We start from the raw sequence: 23,484 nt of genomic DNA, 5'->3' as shown, positions 1-23,484 counted from the left end.
CAGAGCACCATCCTGCTGGAACAACAAGTGTTTAACATCTACACAGTACTTAAAAGACAACAGTACTTAAATATATAAAAACAGTGCCACCAACCCAACAACAAGATGACAATGGTAGAATTTAAATCCGGCGTTCTTTTTGGGACACACTTTATATTCAAACGTGTTCTTCATTGTAAGAATAATTAAATATGTAATGTATTATTAAATAAATATATTATTAATCATTTATTTTGTTGGAGCAACAGTGACTGGGATACTAAGCACTGTCTATGGGTATTTTTTTCTGTACAGAATAGGAATTATAGTTTACCAAATAGTCATTATACTACACTACTTCCTCTGATTCATGCATTTTGCGTTTATTTACATTGTAGAAATAAAAAGTCATTACGAAGAACAAAAAGTACAATATAACAATTTTTACAGTTGGAAGTAATTTTTCGGACCAATGTATGTTATTCTGAACAACCAGAACGAAATGGACTTTTAATTCATAGTTTTGTTAATTTCATCTATGCAGGCATTTAGTTAGTACGAGTTAGTGTTTTTGAACTGAAAATTTAACAATTGTCAATCAATGATAGTATTTCTAGCTATCGTATGAGAAATAACATTGCTATTATTTCGGAAACGATATTAGTAAATAACTATTGTAATTAACAAGAATGTTGTTCTGGTGAAAGTTAACAACCAAATTCTTCACCAAATTAGATGTTAGTACTAAGTGTCGTGTACGTACACATCATTATGTATATATTAAGATTGTAATAAAATGTGTGGTATGTGCATTTGGGCGTAATATGTCTATTTTTCCCAACTGTCTGTTTCCTCACTGTACTCATATGATTCATTATTTACTTCCTTTTCAATATCTGACGGTACCATTCGTTTTACTGTTGTGTGTTGTGTGCCGTCTGGTATTAAATATTCTTCTATCGGAACTGTTGTCGTCTCTTCATATTCTAAATTGTCGACGTAATCAGATAGAGTAAGATTTTCATTATGATCATACATTGTATCATTTGAACGCATTGTTATGTCTTCATTTCTTAAGGTTGGAGTTCGAGTTGTATTTTCAGTTGAGTCAGGCACTTCTTCGTCTGTTCTTTCACCATATTCTTGTATCTGTTGTGGAGAAAATAAAGCCTTTGTTTCATTGTGCATTGCCTCCAGATTCATCATGGTTGGGTTTTGTATAGATTCGATGTCGGGAATCTTTATACTGTCGTTTGTTTCATCAGTCCTTTCAGATTGATTTTGCATTAACTGAATAATAGAGTTTACAGTATTTTCAACATTTGGAACCATACTTCTAAGACCGTTGTTAGCTCTGGAAGTATTTCTCACTGCTTTAGCCAGAGTTGAATCCATGATGAAGTTCACGTGTGGTTTTAGAAGTGGTACAGGCTTGCTTGTGTCCTCAATTATCGCATCATACATCTCGTCCACCGTTTCTGCATCTGTTGAAGCTACTAAATCATCAGCTACCATTGCCTCATCGTCCATTTCGACTTCTGATCCGTCTGTTTCTTCATCTTCATCATTCGTCTCAGGACGTGATTCGTCATCCATGTGGTACTGACTTCCTGTTAGACGTAGTGAACTTGTTATCCCTTGCACATTTGGTAACGTTGGTGATAAACTCTGTGTATCGAAAAGAGGATTACTTATATACCCTGGAACATTTGGAAGCATGTCTTTTGATGTTTCAGACTGGGGTAATGATCCTGTCATTATTTGTGCTTGCCTAGCTACATTATTTAGAGCTGTTAGGACTGGATGTGGTGTAATCGTAAATTCTTCTTTACTTGGGCTATTATTTCCTGGCGATATCAATTCTGCATCGTCAGAAATGTTGCTAGTATCGACTGAAGCAGGAATGTTTTCTGATTTATTCGATTTTTCTGTCTTGTTTAATAGAACATGCACAGTCATAGCTAGTGATGCATTCTTTGTATTTTCTACAGGTGTAATGGCTATTTCTGGTTCGTATGAGTCGTTTGTTTTCTCTGTTCGGTTTACTAAAACAGTCACACTAACTCTCACTGGCTTCTTTGGTTTCTTTGTCTTGGTGGGTACTGGTGTTTGAGTAGTTGTTTTTGCATCAGTTTTGCGCAATTTACCTTCAGCTGGTGATACTTGTGTGACTGGCACTTCTGGTATAAATAGTTTCATGGCGTCTTTTTCAGTAGTTTCATCAGGTTTCATATTTTTAATCGGAGTAGTTTCAGTTGTTTTCAGTCCAATTGTATAAGTGGTACGTTCTAGTACAGTACTTTCAGTTTCTTCATTATCGCTGACATTGTCCTCTTCCGGTTGTGCTTGTAGTATATCATGTGTTATGGACTTGGATGTCTCCGTAGTTGCTTCAGGTAATATATCTGGACGTCTTAGAGTCTCTATGCCAATATCTTCTGGATGCATGATTTCACTGTTTGTTTCCTTGTCACCTTCACTGTAGATGGGATTCCCGCCTTTCATACCAATCATATAATTCAAATTTGTATCAATATTAATGGGAGATGGTATAATTTCATCTGTATCCATATTTCGCATGTCGATTAATTTTATGGGTGCGGTCCTTCCCACTGATTGTCCGGGAACTGGGATGACAATACCAAGTGGCATTTTCACCGGCATAACCATAGACGTTTCCAACGTGGGTGGGGTATTTGGGTCCTCATGATCAGCTGTTTTAGGAATTAATATTGTTGGAAATTCTGGCATTGGAGCAGCGTTTGTTGTTAGAGCTTCTGTACGAGAAGGATTTTGATTGCTTACATCTATGGGTGGTTGATCACTTTTAATAGGAATTGCTTTTGTACTTGTTGGCATTATTCTCATAATATTTTCCGGTTTAGTTATTATTTCCACATTCCGCTCAGCGCTTGCCTTTGGTTCAGTTCGAAGAGGATTTTCATATTCCTGAGTTGCCAGTGGTTGTTCATTTATTTCAGGACCTCTTATGATACTTGTCGGAGATTCAGTTTTCATTTCCACATTCTCTCCATTCTTTGGCGTTAATGCTGTTTGACGAGAATTTTGATTGGTCGGAAATATTTGTGATTGTTCATTGCTTACAGGAACTCTCATGGTGCTTGTTGGTAATATTTTCATGGCATGTTCTGATTTAGCTATTATTTCCGTGTTCCGCTCATTCTTTGCCATTTCTTCTGTTCCGTCACTTTTTTGATTCGTCTGATCTATCTGTGGTTGCTCAATTCTTGAAGGAATGTTTGTGTTACTTGTAGGCATTACCCTCATGATATTATCTGCTTTATTTATTACGTCCACGTTCCTTTCAAACTTTGCCTCTGATTCTGTTGGAGAAGGAATTTGTAATGACTGAGCTACCTGTGATTCTACAATTTTTGCTGTATTTCCTAAGTTTCTTGTTGGTATTACTCTCAAAATGTTTTCTTGTTTAAATGTCGTCGATTCCTCATGTTGCACATCCCTTGCAACTGGCTCGATAATCTTAGTATTGTTAGTAATTCCTTTCGGTGTAGTAACTGTCATATTATTTTCTTCGATACGGATACCCTTTTTCTGATTTTTACCTATATTTTCTTCAGGAGTTTTGACTTTCTCAACATTTTGCTCTTTTGCCGTTTTAACTGTTACGTTTTCTGGCTTGTCCTCCTGCGTATCTTCATAGCTATTTTCTGTTAGCATGTCTAAAGTCTTCAGTCCATGGCCACCATTCTGTATCCCTCTTGACCTAGAATTCTTTCTTATGGGCATTTTTCTATGAGTTGGGCGTCTTGATCGTTCAGGCTTATGTCTCATTCTTCGTCCTTTCTTAGGTTTTTCACCATTATATTTTCGTCTCATGGGCTTTCTTCTGCCGGTTCCTCTTGTTCTTGAATAATATTTGACTGGTTTAACTTTCTTTACTTCAACATCATCCTCTTCACTGCTATCTGTTTCGTCGACTATTTTCAACTTTGGTCTAGTCATTTTACCTGCTTGAGATTTGGTCTTTCCCTTAAACGGCTTCATAGGTCTTTCATTTTCTCTGTCATCTTCTTCATTGCTGTTATCTTCGTCACTTCTGTCTTTATATGAACGACCTCTGTTTGTACCAGGGTTATGCCTACTGTAGGTCTTAGGAAGTGCATCTTGAACTTTCTCAAGTTTTTTACTTTTACTATCCTCAGATGGATTGCTACCATGCTTTCCACTGTTATCCTTTCCTTGACTGTTGTCATCTAGACTTCTGGAATTACTACTATCATCATGTTGGTCAGATTTAGTTTTGGGATTCCCTTGATTACTTTTTGGGTCGATTTTATCTTTCTCATTGCGGTTTTCTATTGGATCATGTGTCCTCTTTTCTCCTGACTTTCTGCTTCTCATTTTAGCTTCATCATTGTCGTTACCATTGCTTGTTATCTCTGGATTCTTACTCGATAAATCTATACTAGAGTTACTTGATGTTTGGTTACCTTCTGTAGTGTCGTTGGTTCGTTGGGAATTAACACCACCTTTTATTGTGCCGGTTGAAGCCTGTTCGACATCTTCAGCGACAGTTATTCCAGGCACCTTCTTACTTCTACCTGTTGAAGATTCATTTTCAAATTCTTCGTAGCTCTCACTTTCGATGCTCTCGTCGTCGTCGTCGTCGTCATCATCATCATCATCATCATCATCATCATCATAGTCATCGTCATCTTTATTGAATGGTCGTGATTTCCACTGTGGCTTCTCCCTCATTTGATAATTGTCCTTTGGGCGCAAGATCATATTTTGTCTATATTTCTTGGGCTTCTTGTAATTCTCATAGTAATAATCCTCCTCGTCACTTTCGTCTTCTTTACTTGCTTCGTTCTCTTCTTCACTATTTTCCTCGGAATCGTATTCATTAGGATTTTTATCTTCTTTCTGAATACTGCTGTCTTCATCCTCCGGTCCCATATTGTACTTTTTCAATCTTCTTAAAGACTTCCTTGATCTGGATTCTTGATGGGTTCTCATTCCATCTGTATTCTCACTTGCATTTTTAGCTGTTTGATTATCGCTCTTCACTTCTTCTGCCGTACCATTTGAAGAAGTTTCAGGCCTTGCAGTATTTGGGGCATTTTCATTGTCTGGACTCACTAATGTGCCATTTGTCTTCCCATCTATGCCACTTGTAGACGAACCCGTTGAATTTGTTCCGTTGTTACTCCCTGATTTACTCTCATTTTTTATAACATTATAAGGAGTACCGTTTTTAGAAGATTTCGATATTCCGTCTTGCATTTCACTCTTTCTTTCTGTCTTTCCTTGTGGTGGATCTCTTTTTGGTTGTTTCAAAAAGCTTGTACGGTAATTTCTTTCCCGATATTTATTTTTGGTGTGTCGGTTCTGCTCCTTTTTAGTGTCTCCATTGTCAACCACAGAAACTTGAATTACAATAGGTAGACGAGGTTTCGATCGCTTTCGGGAATTTATATGTATGAGCTTGGAGTCATCTTTAACAGTTTGCTTCAGTTTCAGTGCTGGTTTAGTTCTTTTGAGTTTGTACAGGATATCGTCGTCATCCACATTATTGAGTTGGTGCCTTCTTGTCAACCTATTATATTTTTTCTTCTTGTAAGGAGGCCTTAAATTTGATCCTAAGCGGATGACGTTCCTATCGAAGTTATTAGAACCAATTAGAATATCAGCATCGTTTCGTGACCAACCTTGTCTTCGGACAGGTTGTCGAAGACGTTCATGATAATCTGGCCACATATAACTTATTTCATCTTCGTATGCGTTGTAAGGTGAGTACATATCTGAGACTTCGCCGTATTGTACAGGCTTATACGCTACAAAACGAGGATTTCTGACATGGTATTCTTCTTCGTCAAATGATCTGAATGGATATATATCATCATATTCCGAGTTGTCATCTAATGTGTTCAACATATGGTCAATTTCACTGCTTGAATCAACTTGTGATGGTATTTCTTCTTCTTCTTGGTCAATATTACCTAACTTATATCCACTATTCGCAAAATTTGATTTCAGTGTGGATATGGACTCGAAAGTACGTTCACTATCCATATCTTTTGTTTGCTTAGATTTCAATGAAGGAAAGGTTGACGGTGAGGAGTCCTCTATTAGAATGGAACGGTATTTGGAACTCAAGAAAGGTGTGTGTGTGCTAGGCATGTCCTGGGAATATGTGTAGTCTTTTGTGGGATATGTAAATTGTCTGTATTGGGGTACCGCATCATGTTCATCGTATACTCCAGAGACACCTTCAAGATCTTGGAAGTCTACGTCCCTGTTAGTAATCTTATTATCTGCATAGTCAGTCTTAGACTTTCTAGATTGACGAATTGCGAGGTCCCTCTTGATATTTCCGTCCTGTAAAAGCGACAAGATGAAGTCCAGCATTTCACCTCTATTCTGTTTACCACCATTACTTCTGTCTTTCAGTATGGCACTGTTCTCTCTGAAGTTGTTCTGGGTTGATAACTGGAACTTTACATTATAGGAAGGCTTCCTGGTGGTAGCATATCTGACCCGTATGTCCTCCGAGATCATCGATAGTGAGTTGTCAAGATTGTCAGAAGACATTCGCACATTATGGAACCGTCTTCCTTCGACGAAGCACTGTAAAATGAAAGGAAAATACAATGAAAATAACAGACAAAGCATAGGATACTATTATTCAGTGAGGTTAGATTTAATCAGAGTTTTAAGAGACATGCACTTCCCTAATTAGGAGCAGTAATTTTGGGTGATGAAATTAGGTGTTCCTAGATTTAGTTTCACCTTCTAAGTATCGATAGGAGAAAGTTACTTATCCACCCCATGATTTTAGCTCAGGCCTGGAAGCAATGTCGAGTGTCAAGCCACGGCGAAGCCTGTAGTTCGTAGATTTTCCGAGACCCAGATATCCTGTCGCTACAGTACTAGAAGGCAGGATTCCGTTAAATTGATACGTGGTGGAGGCTTACTTCTAGAGCGTCTTCATTATTTATTTACTTAAAGTTTCAGATACAGTACTGAAGACCATTTTTTACTGAAACTATAACAAGAATAAAAATAATAAAAATAACAACAACAAGACAAGATAGTACAAGATGGCAGAGGAGGAAAAATGTTACACGTACATTCTTTGCGATTGTCTGAAACTGCGTTCCGACAGTAAAATATCAATATTTACAATATTATATAAGTGGGGGAGCCTATAGTAAAGAGACCGCTGTAGGAGAGAGGGCCTTGTGATGGGAATGTGAAAGAGCTTTATGTTGCGGGTTGGCCGTGCGGGTACTCGTACGTAGATGAAATTGGTTGACTAGGAATTCGGTTTTAATTTTGCCATTAATGATTTTATGCAAAGAGTTAATAAAATTATGGTGTAAATCATATTGAAATTAAAGATAGCCACAAAATCTGTATGTCCGGATTTCAAATTATCCGATATCCGTTTGGGATGCAACGAATAATCCAGATATTTAGATATTCTTTGTATGGAAACCACCATTTACTTTTTCAATTTCAGAAAGTTATTCTGGTAAAATTTGTTTCTGAAATGAAGGATATAATTACCAAATAAAGGTTAGAGGTTATTCTTGCACTAATGACCCACATTGAAAAATAAGCAAACAAACGTGATAAATACTAAACTTTTTAATGCAGAAATCTGATTTACTATCGGATTAAAAATTATGGGTACTCGAGTTTGGACTCCAATTAAAAAGGAACCAAAACTCCTACATGAAGACTAGTTACATCAAAATTTAGCGTATTCAATTCTACGATAAGCTATGGTATCCATTTTGTTCTCGAGTATGTCCTATATTTTATATTGTCCTGAGAACAAAAAGGTATAAAATTTTAAGTTTTACAAAAGACCCCTGTCTTTGAAATTCTATAAGTAAAAAACGTGTGGTGCGATCGTAAAGGAATTTTAATATGGTGCAGGTAGAAAGGTGTTAAACACAATTTTTAATTTTCAGAATTTTTTTATTGGTCAAAAGCCCTCATTTTTTGCGATTATCCAAAAGTGGCAGAAAAACTACGTAAAACAAACTAAATCAAATCATATCAAACCGGAAAACCATACCCAGAGCTGCTAGGTGTCATTTAAAAGCTTAATATCCCCCCCCCTTTCATTGACTGGTATATGCGGTTTTTAATTGAATGAGGCATAAGTTTCGAAAGTAATCCCAAAATGAAACTTACACCAAATAGGGACTGCATTTAACTGTGTAACATACTTTATTCCTACAAAATTGAACATATGTACGCTTATATGTGCAAGGTCAAAGGTCACATCATGTGACCTTCAAGTGAAAGTCTCAATATTTTCACATAAACATATCTGTTATGAAAACTTGCTTCCTGAGCTTCAAAACAAGCCCAAGATGAAAGTTATACTGATTGAAAGCAAAGTTATGAATTATTTTATTTGACCTTGTAAGCACTTAAATTTTACATTTGTTATAAGGTTGCCAACCCTGCTGTATGAATACCGTGTATCACTGACGGCTAAAATTTTACATATGTAAGTTACTTCATGTCTTCTACCATCCTTACAAATTTCATGAATATCTGAAATGGCCGGGTTGAAATGTTCATTTTTTTGTGATGATTTGGCATGGAATAACCCGTATGAAAGTATATAAAATTTGTATAGTGAAGATTTATTAATAGAAGCAGTAAAAAGCAACTAATTTTATTTTATAGCGTTTTAGAACATACTTTAAGCTTCAATTTGAGAAGAAATTGTCATGATAACTTCAGTTCCTTTGAGTGATAATGCAATTTTAATATAGTCAGACGGTGGGTGACACAAAGAAATCAACATTATTTAAAATACATTAATTTTTTCTGGCTCTCAGTGCAAATGAATCTTGATGAAAATTTTTTAAATAGAATATACATATATGTATGAACTATAGGAAAAAAGTCAGTCACATGTCGATTTGACTCTGAGATTTGAATTTCTCTGTTAACTACTGCAGGCCACTGTCATGGCCTCGGCAATGACCGATCAATGCAATATTCTGATACTTTTAGCCTCCTGTTTCTCAGTAACTATGAGGTGTAGAGAAGAAAAATGTGGATGTGTTGTAGCGGTTGGTTCGAGCAACCCCGAAACTACCGTTATAGAACGTAACTCGGATGGTTGGGATAAGAGCCGTTAAAGAGGACACTTGGTTTAATTGGTAGAGTCTTAATACTAAGTGGGAGAACCTGTAGACACAATTAGACACATAAGTAATGGTTAACAATGACAAGATCTTCTGTATATATAAAAATGTATGTATGTATGTATGTTCCGGCATAACTCTCGAACGTCTGGACCGATTTCAACCAAACTTGGTACATATATCACTTACAATCTGGAAAGAAATACTCTGGGGGTAAGCTCTGTTTGTCGACTTCCACACCTCTAATTCTACGACTATACGACGCACGCTTTTAGAAGCGATATCGGGAGGGGCCACGCAGAGGGTGTGCGTGGCGATCAGCCAATGGCAGGAGTACAACGTTGTACAGTTAGGAGACAGCGGCGCGGAAGTTAAAAGCCGTGTTCTGTATTTTTTTTACGCGCAAGAAGTTTTCATAAAACTCGCCACTTTAAGGTTCATCATAAAATGGGGAAAGACATTTTGAACCTGTCTGTCCAAGTCCCATGAATTTCCGTCGCCTACAGCCGGAGTTATCGTTCCTTGACGAAACAAGGTAAACAACACCTCTCATTTCCTTCAGCCTGTTTTTTTCGTTGCCACCGTGTTGACGCAGCTGAGTTGTTGTGTCTAGGGAAAACTGTGGGTGTTAAATTCGCCTCGATATAAACAATGACCCTTCATTGTTCTGGGCGTTCTCGAACATTGAAAGCCTGGGTCAGTTTGAGTTCAGCGTTTTCGTAGCAAGGCCGGTGTAAAATTATTCGCTTATCGTTCACTCGTGCGCCACGAAGAACAGGTTGGGAAAAGATTAAATACAGCCCTTTCGTGAAATAGTGTGTGTTCCGTGTGTTCTTTTATTTTAAATAATGTCACTCTCAAAACCTAGCACCAGTACTACAGGCTCCAAGGGTGCAAAATATTATCATTAACCTCCAGGAAAGTGACTCGGAAATGAGTGAAATCAGTGACACAGAGACCGAGGAAGACGACGAGAGCGGTGATGAATAAATTCCTTCAAGCTTCTTTCAGGTATGGGTTTCTCGTATATGCTACAGTGATATGATATTATAATCCTGTGTAGAAATATTCACTATATTACGTCATTGTACTCATATATACTGTGCATGAATTATCAAAATAATGGACACATCGCGAATTTTCTGTCCTTCCCTTGCGCTAGCAGTTAGTTTGGCAACAGCGCAGTAGCACTGGCTGGGTATTGGCCGAACTCATGTCCCTTCTAAAAGCGTGCGCCGTATAGTGTTAATAGACTTCGGGTGTGGTCGTAGCAACCACCGGCAGTGTTATTTATGTTGCCTCATGTCGTTCTTAGGATGTCTAGAAGGTCAGGGATGCGTGGACAGAAGATTGATCGTATCTGGTGTCCTTGTTATCAAGTCATTGGCGTCGTTCTCATGTGACGTCCTCACATGTAGGGATGCTCTCATTTGGAGTAGCTGATCGCAATCGGTTCCAGGTAACCAACGCAGTAACCACAGTTTTCCTGTTGTTGCTGACCTTACTTCTCTGAAGGGTATAGAGTCCACGTGGACTCTTGACTGACGAAGATAAGATCCACAGCGCCTTGAGTACTTCATGTTGTGAACCGCACACATATCCAAGCTTTCAGAAAATAATAAAAAGAAAATAGCCCTCTTACATATAATAATATTTTTACAACGCATGAAAATCTGGATTTCAATCTGCCACTTTCCTTGTATCTCTAAACATTATAACCAATTTTTCATTGATTGATTGAATTGCTTTATTTTACTTCGCTTTTTTTCCAATTTTTGGCTAATTTTCAAAGATGGGGATGAATGATATGATAAAATTGATGAATGGACACTCACAAATATCCATGCCCAGGCCAGGACTCGAACTCGGGACTCCTGGCGCGATGTGCTAACCACTCCGCCACGGCGCCGGCAGCAATTTTTGAAACAGACTAGATATAAAGGGTGATCCATAAAGAACGCCGGATTTGAAGTTGCTATCAATGAAATTTATTTTTGAAAAAGAAAAGCACAAAACACATACCATTCTCTTCAGGAGATATTAAGGTTTAAACATGGAAAACAATATCTGGCATATGACCCTCCTACTAGCCCTACACGCAATCACTCGGTGCAGTGAATTCACCATGACCCGATCATACATTTCCCCATCAAGTGTGTTGACGACACGTTGAATTTCTTGCTTAAGTTCCAGCACATTTCGGGGTGTGTTCTGGTAAACTTGTGACTTGGTGTACGAGTTTATTCTGTCCGGGAACTTCTCACGCAGCAGATTGATTGTTTCTCCTGAAGTGTGGCAAGGCAAGTTGTTGGAATCATACATTTTTGATGTTCATTTAATCCAAACGAGGCCAAAGAAAATCAGTTAGCATTGAACGGTAACGAATTCCATTCACTGTCAGAGCATTTCCTTCTTCGTCTTCAAAAAAGAATGGACCGATCAAACCGCCACTCCAAATCCCACACCAAATCGTAACTCTCTGAGGATGCATTTCCTTTTCCTGAATCACTCTTGGGTTCTCAGATCCCCGTATTCGGCAATTCTGCTTCTTTACGAACCCGTTTAAATGAAAATGAGATTCATCGCTGAAAATGTGGTTCATCGCTGAAAATGATGCGCTTTGCGAAATCCTCGTTCTCTTGTTCCCTTTCAAAGATCCAGTCAACAAATTGCCGTCGTTTTCCATGATCCGCTGGTTTCAGTTCCTGCGTTAACTGCACTTTGTATGCGTGCAAGTGCAGATCTTTCGTCGAGATTCTTTGCATTGTTGTTGTCGCCTTATGCAGTTCTTGAGCACGACGGCGATACGATTTTGCAGGACTCACAGCAACAGAGTCACGCACAAGAGCAACGTTTGCTTCACTCCGGTGACTTCGAGGGCGTCCAGGGCTTTTGATGTCTTGTGTTGATCCAGTTTCTTCAAATTTCTTGATCAACCTACGAAAAGTTGATTCGTTCGGTGCATGAAGGTGACCAAGTATCGTCCGGAATTTCCGAACAGTCACCGCGAAACTTTCACTATTCTTGTAGTGCGTTTTGACAATCAAAACTCGCTGTTTCTTACTGTACCTTTCCATGGCATTAACAACACACACAAACAGTAGAACAACTGAAATGCTTATCAACATAAAACCTCAATGATAACTGATAACAACAATCGCACAAACAATGCTGCCAACCAAACAAAATATAATATGGCGTCCTTTTCAAATCCGGCGTTCTTTACGGATCACCGTTTACATATGTGATATATGTGAATCCATTCTACCGTGCATTATTTAACATTATTCTGAAATTATTTTACCTTCTATTTTCCTTACTCTTCTCTTGTATCTATGGTGACTATGTATGTCATTGTATATGCAATTTTTTAAATTATTTTTTTCCGTTCAATACTATGTGAAGGCTATGTTCTGAACAATGAATATATGTGTATATGGATGGATATATGTTCTCTTCCTTCAGTACTTCACTTATTATCTTGTGTGTAGAAATGCGTTTTTGTGTGTGTATGTTTATATGTACTCTACACTGTTATATGTTTATTATTTGAATATAATATATGTAAGCTTTCTTGTAATTGGAGATTCTCTCTGTTGGAGGAAAATAAATAAATAAATAAAATAAATAAAAATCATAATATGAGAATTCAAACATATTATATACCAATGCATAGTGAACTTACAAGTTCGGTCACGTGCAATATCTCCTTAATAACAGGGAGCTATGAAATATATTTACGCATGACTTTTGAGTGGAAGAACAGTATATTCACATTTGTTAAGGAGTTAATAACGTGTGTTTATCCAATTGAAGATTGAAGAGTGGAAATGAGAAACAGAAAGCATAAAGGAATATATGATTCTTTTAAAAAAAAAAAATAATAAGCGCGTTAAGTGATTGACTTTTGATCTCTTGACCGAAGTGGCCGGGATCGATTCTTCACCTCACCATGGGTGTTCTTTGTGAGTGTCCTTACATCAAGTTCAATTTCATCTGCTCATCCTCATCTGTCGCGATAAGCAAAGAGAGGCAGAAAAGTGACGCTAAATAACGAAAATACAATTTGAAAAATAAACCAATTTAAAATTCATGCATTGAATTTACATACTATATATTGCCGGCCCCTAGGACGGAGTGGGTAGCACATTGCGCTACGACACCAGGGGTCCCGGATTCGAATCCTGGCTTGGGCATCGATGTGAGTGTCCATTCATTAATTTCAGTATATCATCACTCATCCCCATCTTCGCAAATAACCAAAAGTGGCACAATGAGCGAAGTAAAATAAAGCAAATCAATCAATCAATCAATTTACAGAATATATTTTTGTTACGTTTTCTTCTCCATACTGTGGCTTACTTCATATAATTTCAGGAATCCAATTACCTCAATGCTTACTCAAACAACCGTTTCACGTCATACTATTCTCAAATATGTTAATACCAGTGTTAAGTCATAAATCATGGCAAATATTTTTTTTTCCCTCGCGAACAGATGACAACAGGAAAAATCTAAGATATACGTTTGAAACTGTATGGAATGTACCCTCGAATGAAGCCACCAGATGAAGTCTGAATGGATGCAGGAGAGTCTCGTAGTCAGTAGCGGCTTCTGCCTATTCGCACATTCGCAGGTGCACACCCAAATAAATCTGTAATGCAAATCATTATTATTATACTTATTTATTGAACTCTATCTCCTTCGAAACGTCAAGTGGTCTCACGCCGCTCCACCAAGAGAGATGGTGGAGAAGTCTGTGATCCGTGATATCAACCCTCGTAGAGCAGGCCGCGATCGGGGCTGGAACACAATGGTAGTTTCGCTCGCTATGACGCTGTTGCAGCAGTCGCGTAGAGGACGCTGATTGGGTGTTTTGGCTTGAGCGCCGTTTGAGGGGAGGTTGCATAATTTAGGAAGGCTGTGAACGCAGCGATCTGTGTGCGAGCAAATGTAGTGTTGCAAACCCATTCCATTGGAGATCGTGTGACGTAGTCGATGCAACCCATACATCATCGCAAATTGAGGGATTTTTTTACGAAAGGGAAATTTCGATGTATATTGTCCCGAGCATAACAGGGGAAGAAAAGGAGAAGAGGGGGGCAACTGAAACCAAAACGGGTGTTTTAAGCATGACTTTGCTTCGTGCATCTTGGTCAAAATAAACGGCGTTTGTGACGCAGTAGTCAAATTATCATCCCGCGGGGAGGGAGCTTGCATCAAATAGTCAGCTGTTTTGCATTGTGTGGCTGTTACTGCATTACAAAATTATTTAACGCTGTCAAAACGTCGTTCCTGTTTCAGTGCAAAGTGTTTGATTTCATGATGAATAGGGAAACTGTACATAGCGAAAGCAGAGACTTAATATTTAACGTTTTTGAATTTTTGGAGGGACGTTAGCTACAAAGCCTGTAGCAATTGCAGTAATATATGGATACGGCGGAAGAGAAGGAAAATTCAGAAGTACGATTACGAAGCAGGGCAGTGTGAACTTAGTGAGTACTGTTATTTGCTTTAACATTTATTATTCTCTTCATTTCGCTTGATTTGCTTGGTTTGATCAGTGTGTCATTAGAAATAAACAACAGCTAGATGGATTACAACTGATTTCCTCGATGGGGTAGTTGGATCTGCTTCTTTGGTGTACGCCAATGTTATTATTCTCGTTATTCATTAATATCAGCAGAGCCGGGGAGAAAGTTTTTACGAAATATTTTGCAAATCGACAATAGTATTGATATTGTAGATCGGCATTTCTATGTTTTGAGTTATTTTGTCAGGTTATCGAATGCTGAATTACATACTGCACAATAACATCGCTCTTCTCGTGATTGGCTGGATAATTTCCGAAATATTTGAAAGTTTTAAAAAAATTCGTGTGAAAAAAAGCCCCATTTTCAGTGAAAGGTGATCAAAACTTGGGTTGCCAATATATTAAGCTTCATTATGTACGCAAAACGGGTGTGAGTATTTCACAGGGGTGATATAACACTTCTGGACGATAGACTGAAGTGCACACCCATAGAGCCAGACCACGAGTCGCCACTGCTCGTAGTGAAGAGGCAGAACACAGGACGTTAGACAACAGTGTTTTATTATGACATGAACAACAAGTACACAAGACTACACTGTTTAACAACCTTCAAAGTATTCACTCAGGTTATCCACTGTTCGTTGCCAGTTCATAGTCACATGGACTTAGATCAGGAGAGTAAGGCGGGTGTGGAAGAACCTTCCACCTCTGTAAGCGACGCCTAACAGTGTCCGCCGTGTGAGCTGTCGCGTTATCGTGTAGGATAATGACGTTGTCCAAAAGTTCTGGACGTTTGGTCCGTACTGCACGGCGCAAATGTGACTCCAAAAATAAAGTGTAATACGCTGCATTTACAGTGTACCCCTCACGCACTGGATGGCACACCATAACACATTGGCAATCGTATGCCAGAATGACCATAACTTTTGGTGGGTGACGGATTTTGGTGAACCTTACGTTTCCTGCACGTGCCCTTGGCCGCCAATGTTTGACCCCCTTACCCCTTTTAGAATTGACTTTCGTCGAAGGTTGGAAGGGGCGATGCCAACTGCCCCCTCTGTGGTTGCGCCACTGGATGAATGGAAGGGAGGGTTGTGGCGACAGAGACTAATAGACAGCAGGGCATATACAGAGCCGGCCAAATGATTATTAAATATATATCTGTATTTGTATATATTTTTACGTTGTAATCCTCCCTCTGCAGGTTAATCCGTTGGCCGATTTTGCTCAAATTCACTACCGAAGCAGTAGGCTGCTTAAATGCATCTAGCAAATTTTCAATTTCCAAGAACAATCCTTTCACTGTGTGGATATACTTTCCAGGTTGGAGTTCGACCTAAGCATGAGTGTTTCTTTGTGCCTCTTCATCAATTTCATCAATTTCATCAAATCACCATTCATCCTGATTGTCGGGATTAGCATGAACAGGCAGAAAGGAGAGTTAAATTAAGAAAAATGCCAAATACATACTGCAACAATTGGCCCCTCTAAACACAGTACACTTTGCAGCACTGTAATTTTGAAACTGTCGCATTAAGATGGTTCGGAAAGCAAAATAGGTTTTAAAAGTTCAAAAACTGAATTATCAACGCTTAGATTGCTTCCCCGGCCGGTTCAAATCCGGGAACTTTTCTAACGGTGGAAGCGGCCCCGGCGCCTACCCAGCGTCGAATAACATGGGTACCTGGGGGAAACCCTGGGGGGTAAAGGCGGTCAGGGGCGTGATGCTGATCACATCACCCCCACTCACGACCGGATCAAGAAAGTGTGGGGCGTTACCCCCACACCCCCTATACGCCTTCATGGCGTGGTGCTATGCACAGGGGAACACTTTACCTTTACCTTTAGATTGCTTCCACGATGAAATCAATAGTTGCTAAACAACAGATCTTGCATACGCCTAGACTGTAACAATTTCATTGACTTTCAATACGATTACTACAACCCAGAAATGCTCATGATTGTACACATGTTTACGAAAGAAGAGAAATAATGATGTGCATGCTAAGATGGCACATTGGGAGGTGTGGAGGCAAAGCCCTGCACATTCTAGATCTCGGCCATAGTTAAGGGGATGTGATCAGCACCACACAAAGGTCGTTTTCAGAGACAATGACTGAAAATTCCCAACTGCGATTACCCACACCGGGAACTGAACCCTTCCTACGTGGCAGTCAGATTCCCTAACAACTTAACCACTACGGCTAGGATGTTTACAGTAACGTTGTCGCCTTGTAATCAAGGGGTCCCAGGTTCGGTACCAGGTGGAGGCACGTAGTGGTTCGGATCCCACTTTAAACTGTAGGTCCTGTCCCGACTAGCCTCTCTGTACATAAAGTGGACTTATACATTTAAAACAAAGAGCTCATATGTTTACGTATCGATTCGAATTATAATTTAAATCTACGTATTTATGAATATTCCTTACCTGTGTGTTTATGAGAAGAATAACGACAGCATACTTCCACATATCGCTTCTTGTTCTTCGAACCAAAACGTCATGCTATGTGTATATTTTTGGCTGTTTTTGTTAGCGTCATTATTTTCAATAGTACATATGAAAATTGTGAGACAATTCTTCTGTGTCACTTGCAGAAATATGCTGATCCTTGCATAGGAATCTTCTTTGACCGTATTCAGGATGTTAGATTGCGAAAATATTATTTCGTGGAGCTTTATCTTTGTTTTCATTAGTTTGCACTGTTGTTCTGGGTTGTTTTTCAAATATTGTAAACATTCCTTTTGTTCATATTAGCAAATATCAACACTGCCTTTGTTACACAGATGATATCTTTAAATGTTGCTGCTTCTTCAATGCGAAAGTAAATATTTTAAAATAGTTTCGTCTTTAATGTTTAACATATACTACGAAAGTTACTAATTTGTGGTGTAGCATACTGTTACGCCCCCAGTGCGAAGTTTAAAATGTTAAATTTAAAAGCAATACATTTGACATATTCTGACGTCAATTCTGTTGTGACGCAATTATCTTATTATGTTGAATGGTTATTGACTAACATGAAAGTTTCATTCCTGTTCCCAGGAGATGTTAGTTGTTTATTAGAAAGGTTGAGGTAAGCTGAATAACATGTAAGGTTTCTGTAGTGTAATCAAATATATATTTTTTTCAAGATTAATGTTAATTCCCGATTCCGCGTTTTCTTTTTAAGTGCAGATTATATGGAACTAACATCGGTGCAAGTTGTATTTGCCTCGGTAGTGTTTAGTGTGTATTTAGAGTGCTGCATCGATGCGTTTATGTTCGATCGTCGGTACTATTATAGTATAAGGGAAACGCCTATAAATAATATATTTCGCATATTTTTACATTGCTAACGTACTATTTTGGAATGCGGAACATTTCCTAAGGTGAAATAATGCATTTCTAACTAAGATAATGTCTATTTCTTACATTTCCGAGTACTTACTGTTACTTGTTATTTCGATTCTGTAACACATTATGGCTGGATATAGCTTGCTTGCTTGCTTGCTTTATCGTGGCTCACACCGCCTATCCTTTGCGGTTTCTAGCCATCGGGACCGCTTGATTTGATTCGACTTCTTCTTGTCTCCTGTCGTTGTTCCTTATGGCACCTGCACAATACACTTTCACTTTCACTCGTGATTTTCACTATGGGAGGGTATCCTGTTAGGTATGTTACACTGTGATCTTCCTTATTGTTTTTGTTTACATTGAGATGATGTGTTTTCGTGCGAAGCTATATAGCGTCCACATGATGGGAGCTCGGGGCTGACTTATCAGGGTTGGGATTGACGCCGGAAATGGAACAGCTAGTCGAAGTAGGGTTTGATACAACTGTTCCCGATGGGCTTGTCGTAAGGGGCATTGGAAAAACAGATGAGTTATTGTTTGGCTGGGTTCTCCGCATTGACAGGAAGTTATAGGTACCGCATTTATCCTTGCCAAATGTTGATTCACCAGAACGTGACCCGTGCGCATTCTCAAGGTGAACACAATCACGGCCCGAGGCATTTTCAAAGATTGATACCAAGGTTGTTTTGTGCCGATGTGCGTGTTCCACTTATAGGTGGTTGTGTTTTGTAATTCGTGTGCACACCATTCATCCCATTCGTGTTGGATTTTCATTTTTACGCGAGGGAGCAAGTCTGTGTAAGGCAAGCGTAAGGGGGTTACGTGTTCGAGTGTCCGAGCTTGCTTTGCGTAGATGTCTACGAAGTCGTGAGATTTGTTTTGATTGGAATGTGCCTTGATGTAGGTAAAGGTCACTTCTTGTCCCCGTTTTCGGAGCCGTAACGCTGCACTTTGAATAAGATATGGGAAAATCGTAAGTTTATAGGCTGCAGTGCCTGCTCTTGACAACGTTTGGGGTACGCTCAAGGCGTCGGTCAGTATAAGACATTGTGGCAGGCCCGACGCGAGGATATGAAGTAATGCTCTATATATTGCATAGCATTCCGCCGAAAAAATTGACGCGTCGGGAGGTAATTTAAATTGTCTAATTATGTTCTGGGACGGGATATAAAATGCAGAACCTACTGCGGTATCATCTTTTGATCCATCCGTGTATATTAATGTCGACTCCGGCCATCTTTCTTGATATTTTCCATGTTCACCACGGTCGGCGTAATGAATATCTAGATTTGGCTCTATGGGGATATTTAATTGATATATGAGTGGGTGGTCGTGGGTAAATGACAGCTGATAGGCCTCTGTGTCTATGAAATAGCAGTATAGGAAATAATATCGGGGGGTTGAGTGATCTATACGCTTTATTATCTCCCATTGTCTTTGGATGGCAAATTCTCTATTGAAAGGGTGGGGGTGTATAGCCCATGTTTTGAGTAAAAATTGTACCGTGAGTTTTTTTCGTCTGTGAGTAAGTGATTGTTCATTACTCTCGAGATAGACACTCACGTTTGGGCTGGAAGGCATTAGGCCGAGGCACGTTCGTATAGCCTGTCGTTGTAAGATATCTAACGAGTTTAGGGTTTTTGTGTTTGCCCCACCGTATACTGGGGCTGCGTAATCGTATAATGATCGAAAGCAATTTTTATAAAATAAGAGCATAATGTATGGATGACTCCCCCACTTAGTGGTGGATATGCTTCGTAATATGTTAATAATTTTTTTTCCTTTTACTTTGAGGTATTCAATGTGGGGTCTCCACGTTAGTTTTCTGTCAAAAAAAACTCCGAGATATTTATAGGAGTCTACCAGAGGGATATTTTGGATACTTGGTATATTGTTTGGATAAGTTAAAGGTTGTCGGTGATTGAAAATTAGGATTTTTGATTTGGAGGGTGAGAAGGTTAGTCCTATACTCCAGAGGTTATCCCGAAGTACTGTAATAGCCCTTTTTAGAGCAAGTATGCCTTGAGTGGCATCAGAAGTTTGTTTATAACAACATAAATCGTCGGCGTATTGTAATACTTTAAAGTCAGCGAGATCTAATTGGTGGATGTGGTGGGTATATATATTGAATAGTAGGGGGCTGAGGGGGGACCCCTGTGGTATTCCGGTTCGTACTTTTCTGGCCCCGTCCACTCGATCATCGAACCAAAATACAAGATTTCGTTCATTATATAAATTCCAGATAATATTAGCAACGGAAGGGTGTATTGATAATTTGTCTAATACATTGCATAGTATTGGGACGTAAACCGAATCATAGGCTTTCTCAATGTCTGTAAACAGGCTAAAACAATAGTCCTTAGTTATCTGACTATTTTGTATTGCTACTGTGAGAGTGGATACGGCATCTTGGCTGCCGTGATTGAGCCTGAATCCCATTTGTGTTGGGGGGAAAAATTGTTGCTTTTCCACGGTCCAGTTTATTCGACGTTGTAATGTTTTTTCAAAAAGTTTGGTGAGTACCGGAATTAATACTATGGGTCGATACGATTGTGCGTTGTTGCGAGGTTTGGATGGTTTGAGGATAGGAATTACGACATGATTGTTCCAGGTTATGGGGATAATACCGGTGCGATATATTTCATTGTAAAGTTGTACAATGAGGTGGATACCTTCGTCCGGCAAGTGGCGAAGTACGTCATATGTAATGCCGTCATATCCTGGTGCGGTATTTTTGAGGGAGTCCAAGGTATTTGTGAGTTCTAATGCGGTCACCGCGGGAAAGTCATCTGTGAATGTTGCGTTTAATCTTTCGTCGTGTTTATAACCCGAGCTAACCGAGGGGGGTGTTAATAAAGATATGAAGTCGTTTTCCCAGGTTCGGTCTAGCGTTTTCACCTTACTTTGGGTGGGTTTGCGAATGGAGTTAAATTTGTGCCAAATGGAGCTTATGCTATCGCTGCGATCTAATGTATTGCAAAAGTTTTGCCATGCTGCTCTCTTCGCCTGGAGGTAAGTTTTTTTCGCTTTCGCTTGTAGGCGTTTTAGTTCAATCAAATTTTCTCGGAGGTGGCGTCGTTCATATTTTCGGAGTTGTTGTCGTTTTCTGATTTTAATGGTTTCGCAATCTCTCGTCCACCAACTTATGGATGGATATCTGGCCGGGATACTAAAGCGGGTACGAGTAGCACTGTGGTCCATAGCGACCGTAATCATTTCGATGAGATTGGAGTAAACTAGGTTGATATTTCGGAATGATAAAATTGGCATGTATATCCGTGAGAACGTGGCTTTGAACGCATCCCAGTTAATGGAGGCTTTATTCCATCGCCGTACTGGGGGTGTCTGGCTGTTAGCTAAGCCTGCGAGTCGGAGATTGTGACGACGTCTGATCAAGAGAATGGGTGTGTGATCGCTTCCCCGTAAGTCTGCGTCTTTATACCACGCGAACTGAGGGAAAATTTCCGGAGACGTTATCGTCAGGTCGATGCAGGATGGGTTATTTCCGTTCAGAGGGTAATGGGTGGGGGTGCCATCGTTACAGAGAATGAGGTTATTCTCAGTGATCCATGTGTCAATTGCGTTACCTAGTCTGTCGTTATGTTTGTCCCCCCACGTTGAGTGGTGTCCATTAAAGTCACCTAAAAGGGCAATAGGTCCGGGAACGTGTTGTATCATTTCTTGAAGGTCTCGTGCTCGTATGCGTTGGGAGTTAGTATTGGAAGGGATGTATATCGATATGACTGTGAATGTTCGTAGGAAGATAGAAACGCGGATAGCTACTATTTCTGCTTGGAAATCTTGTTTTAATCTTATGTCATGCGGAATCCGGACTTCTGTATGTTGAATTTTTTCGTGTACGAATATTACCGTTCCCCTATTAGTTGTTGGTGTACCGTATAGATTATAATGCGCAAGACGATATTTTTCGCGTTTGGTACCTTTAACTTCCTGTAAACAGAGAATTTGGGGTTGATATTCGGCAATTAAGTCTAGTAATTCAAGTTTTCTCGCGGAGAAGCTATTAACATTCCATTGTACTATTGTTTCCATTTCCGGTATCCATCGAAAACCTTGCTCTGTCAATGTGTGGATTCTATGATAGCCAGGAGATTAGATGTTAAAGATTGGATTTGTTTGATGAGTTGAATGCGACGATTTTTGTTTTCTGTTTCCCGCACCGCGTCCCATAAATTGGGAATCATGTCTAGAATCGAGTTGTAGATAAGGTTGTGCTCTATTGGTATATGCTCTGGGGTTGAGTTATTCGAGAACACATTTGTTGGTGGCCGAATAGGATTCACTCTATCTATCTCCCTCTTACTTGTCAAAGCAGCGGGCCGGGCATTTTGTCCTATCGGTTTGGAATAATTACTTTCTGTGTCGGAGGTGGGACTGGAGGTCATGATTAACCCTTCATCATCATCATACCAGTTCTTGCTATTGTACGTTTTGCGGGGTTGATGGTCGTCTTTTCTTTTTGTTTTGGATGTTTTGGGTCGCCTTGGCGGTTTAATGGCATCAGGAGGGGAAGTATTTTCTAATACTGGTTCTTCCCTTGTGAGCACCGATTGCGTATGATTCAATATCTGATAGTTATTGACCGTTTGTGTAGAATGGGGCAAGTCAAGTCTAGTGTTGTCCACCGAACGTTCCGACCTTGGAAGACGTAATGGGGGGAAATTAGCACCCGTGAATCTTGGGCGGAGAACTTCCTCCCTGGTGGGGCTGGGAATAAAAATCCCTTGTAGTTTGTTTTTTGCCTCGTGGTATGAAATGTTTTCTTCAGCCATTTTGTTTTGTATGGCTGATTCAAGTCTACGTCGGGGGCAATTTTTTGATAAAGAAGAATGGGGTTCTTTGCAGTTAATACACAAGGGTGAACTGTCGCACTGGTCTTCATGTTTATCTTTGGCACAATTGGCACACACGGGTTTCGAACGGCACTGTTTGTGGTGGTGCGAATAACGCCAACATTGGGAACATTGCAAAACTGCTCTTGTTCGAGGTGTTACTTCGTGTATTTGGCTATTAATGATGATTTTATCAGGTATTTGGTTCCCGCGGAAGGTAACACAGAAAAGTTTTGTTGGAACGAGGTCGAAAGTCCCATCTTCTCGCCAGATCTTTTTCGGCAAGCGTTTGACTGTGAGAACTCTGATGGGGCTTTCTATACCTTCCAATACATCTTGTTCGGAGGTATCATGTTCAATACCAAATACCAGACCCTCCCTTCGAACTAATGAAAGTGGCACCCGCGATTGAACCAGCATTTCCCGATGCAAAGCAGTCTGCAGCATGAAATTATTAGCAGCCCTTGCTGTTTTGAATGTTACCCGGACCCGATTGATACCACATTGTTCTACCAAGTTCACGATCACATTTTTTTTCCTGAGAATGTTTCCGACGCTACCTGCGGCAAGTCTTTTCGCGTTTTTCTCAATGCCGTCCAGAAGGACGACATATGGTCCCGGCAT

General features: G+C 39.6%; 2 protein-coding genes across 2 annotated transcripts in view; both read right to left on the bottom strand.

Annotated features, from left to right (window-relative positions):
* Nucleotides 1-23,484, bottom strand: part of LOC146002207 (endoglucanase E-4-like) — a 240,248-nt gene that overhangs the window by 46,645 nt on the left and 170,119 nt on the right. The window lies entirely within an intron of this gene.
* Nucleotides 338-17,315, bottom strand: LOC146002514 (uncharacterized). The gene is made up of 2 exons (XM_083140413.1): nucleotides 17,102-17,315; nucleotides 338-6,591 (listed from the first exon to the last, which is right to left on the bottom strand). Exons 1-2 carry the CDS (start codon nucleotides 17,141-17,143, stop codon nucleotides 808-810), a joined length of 5,826 nt encoding a protein of 1,941 aa, XP_082996539.1. The 5' UTR covers nucleotides 17,144-17,315; the 3' UTR covers nucleotides 338-807.

Source organism: Lepisma saccharinum, chromosome 18 (genome assembly GCF_977018435.1).
Source record: "Lepisma saccharinum chromosome 18, izLepSacc3.1, whole genome shotgun sequence".
Lineage (NCBI taxonomy): Eukaryota > Metazoa > Arthropoda > Insecta > Zygentoma > Lepismatidae > Lepisma > Lepisma saccharinum.
Note: the sequence above shows the minus strand (reverse complement) of the source record. Positions and strands in the feature narration are given on the sequence as shown.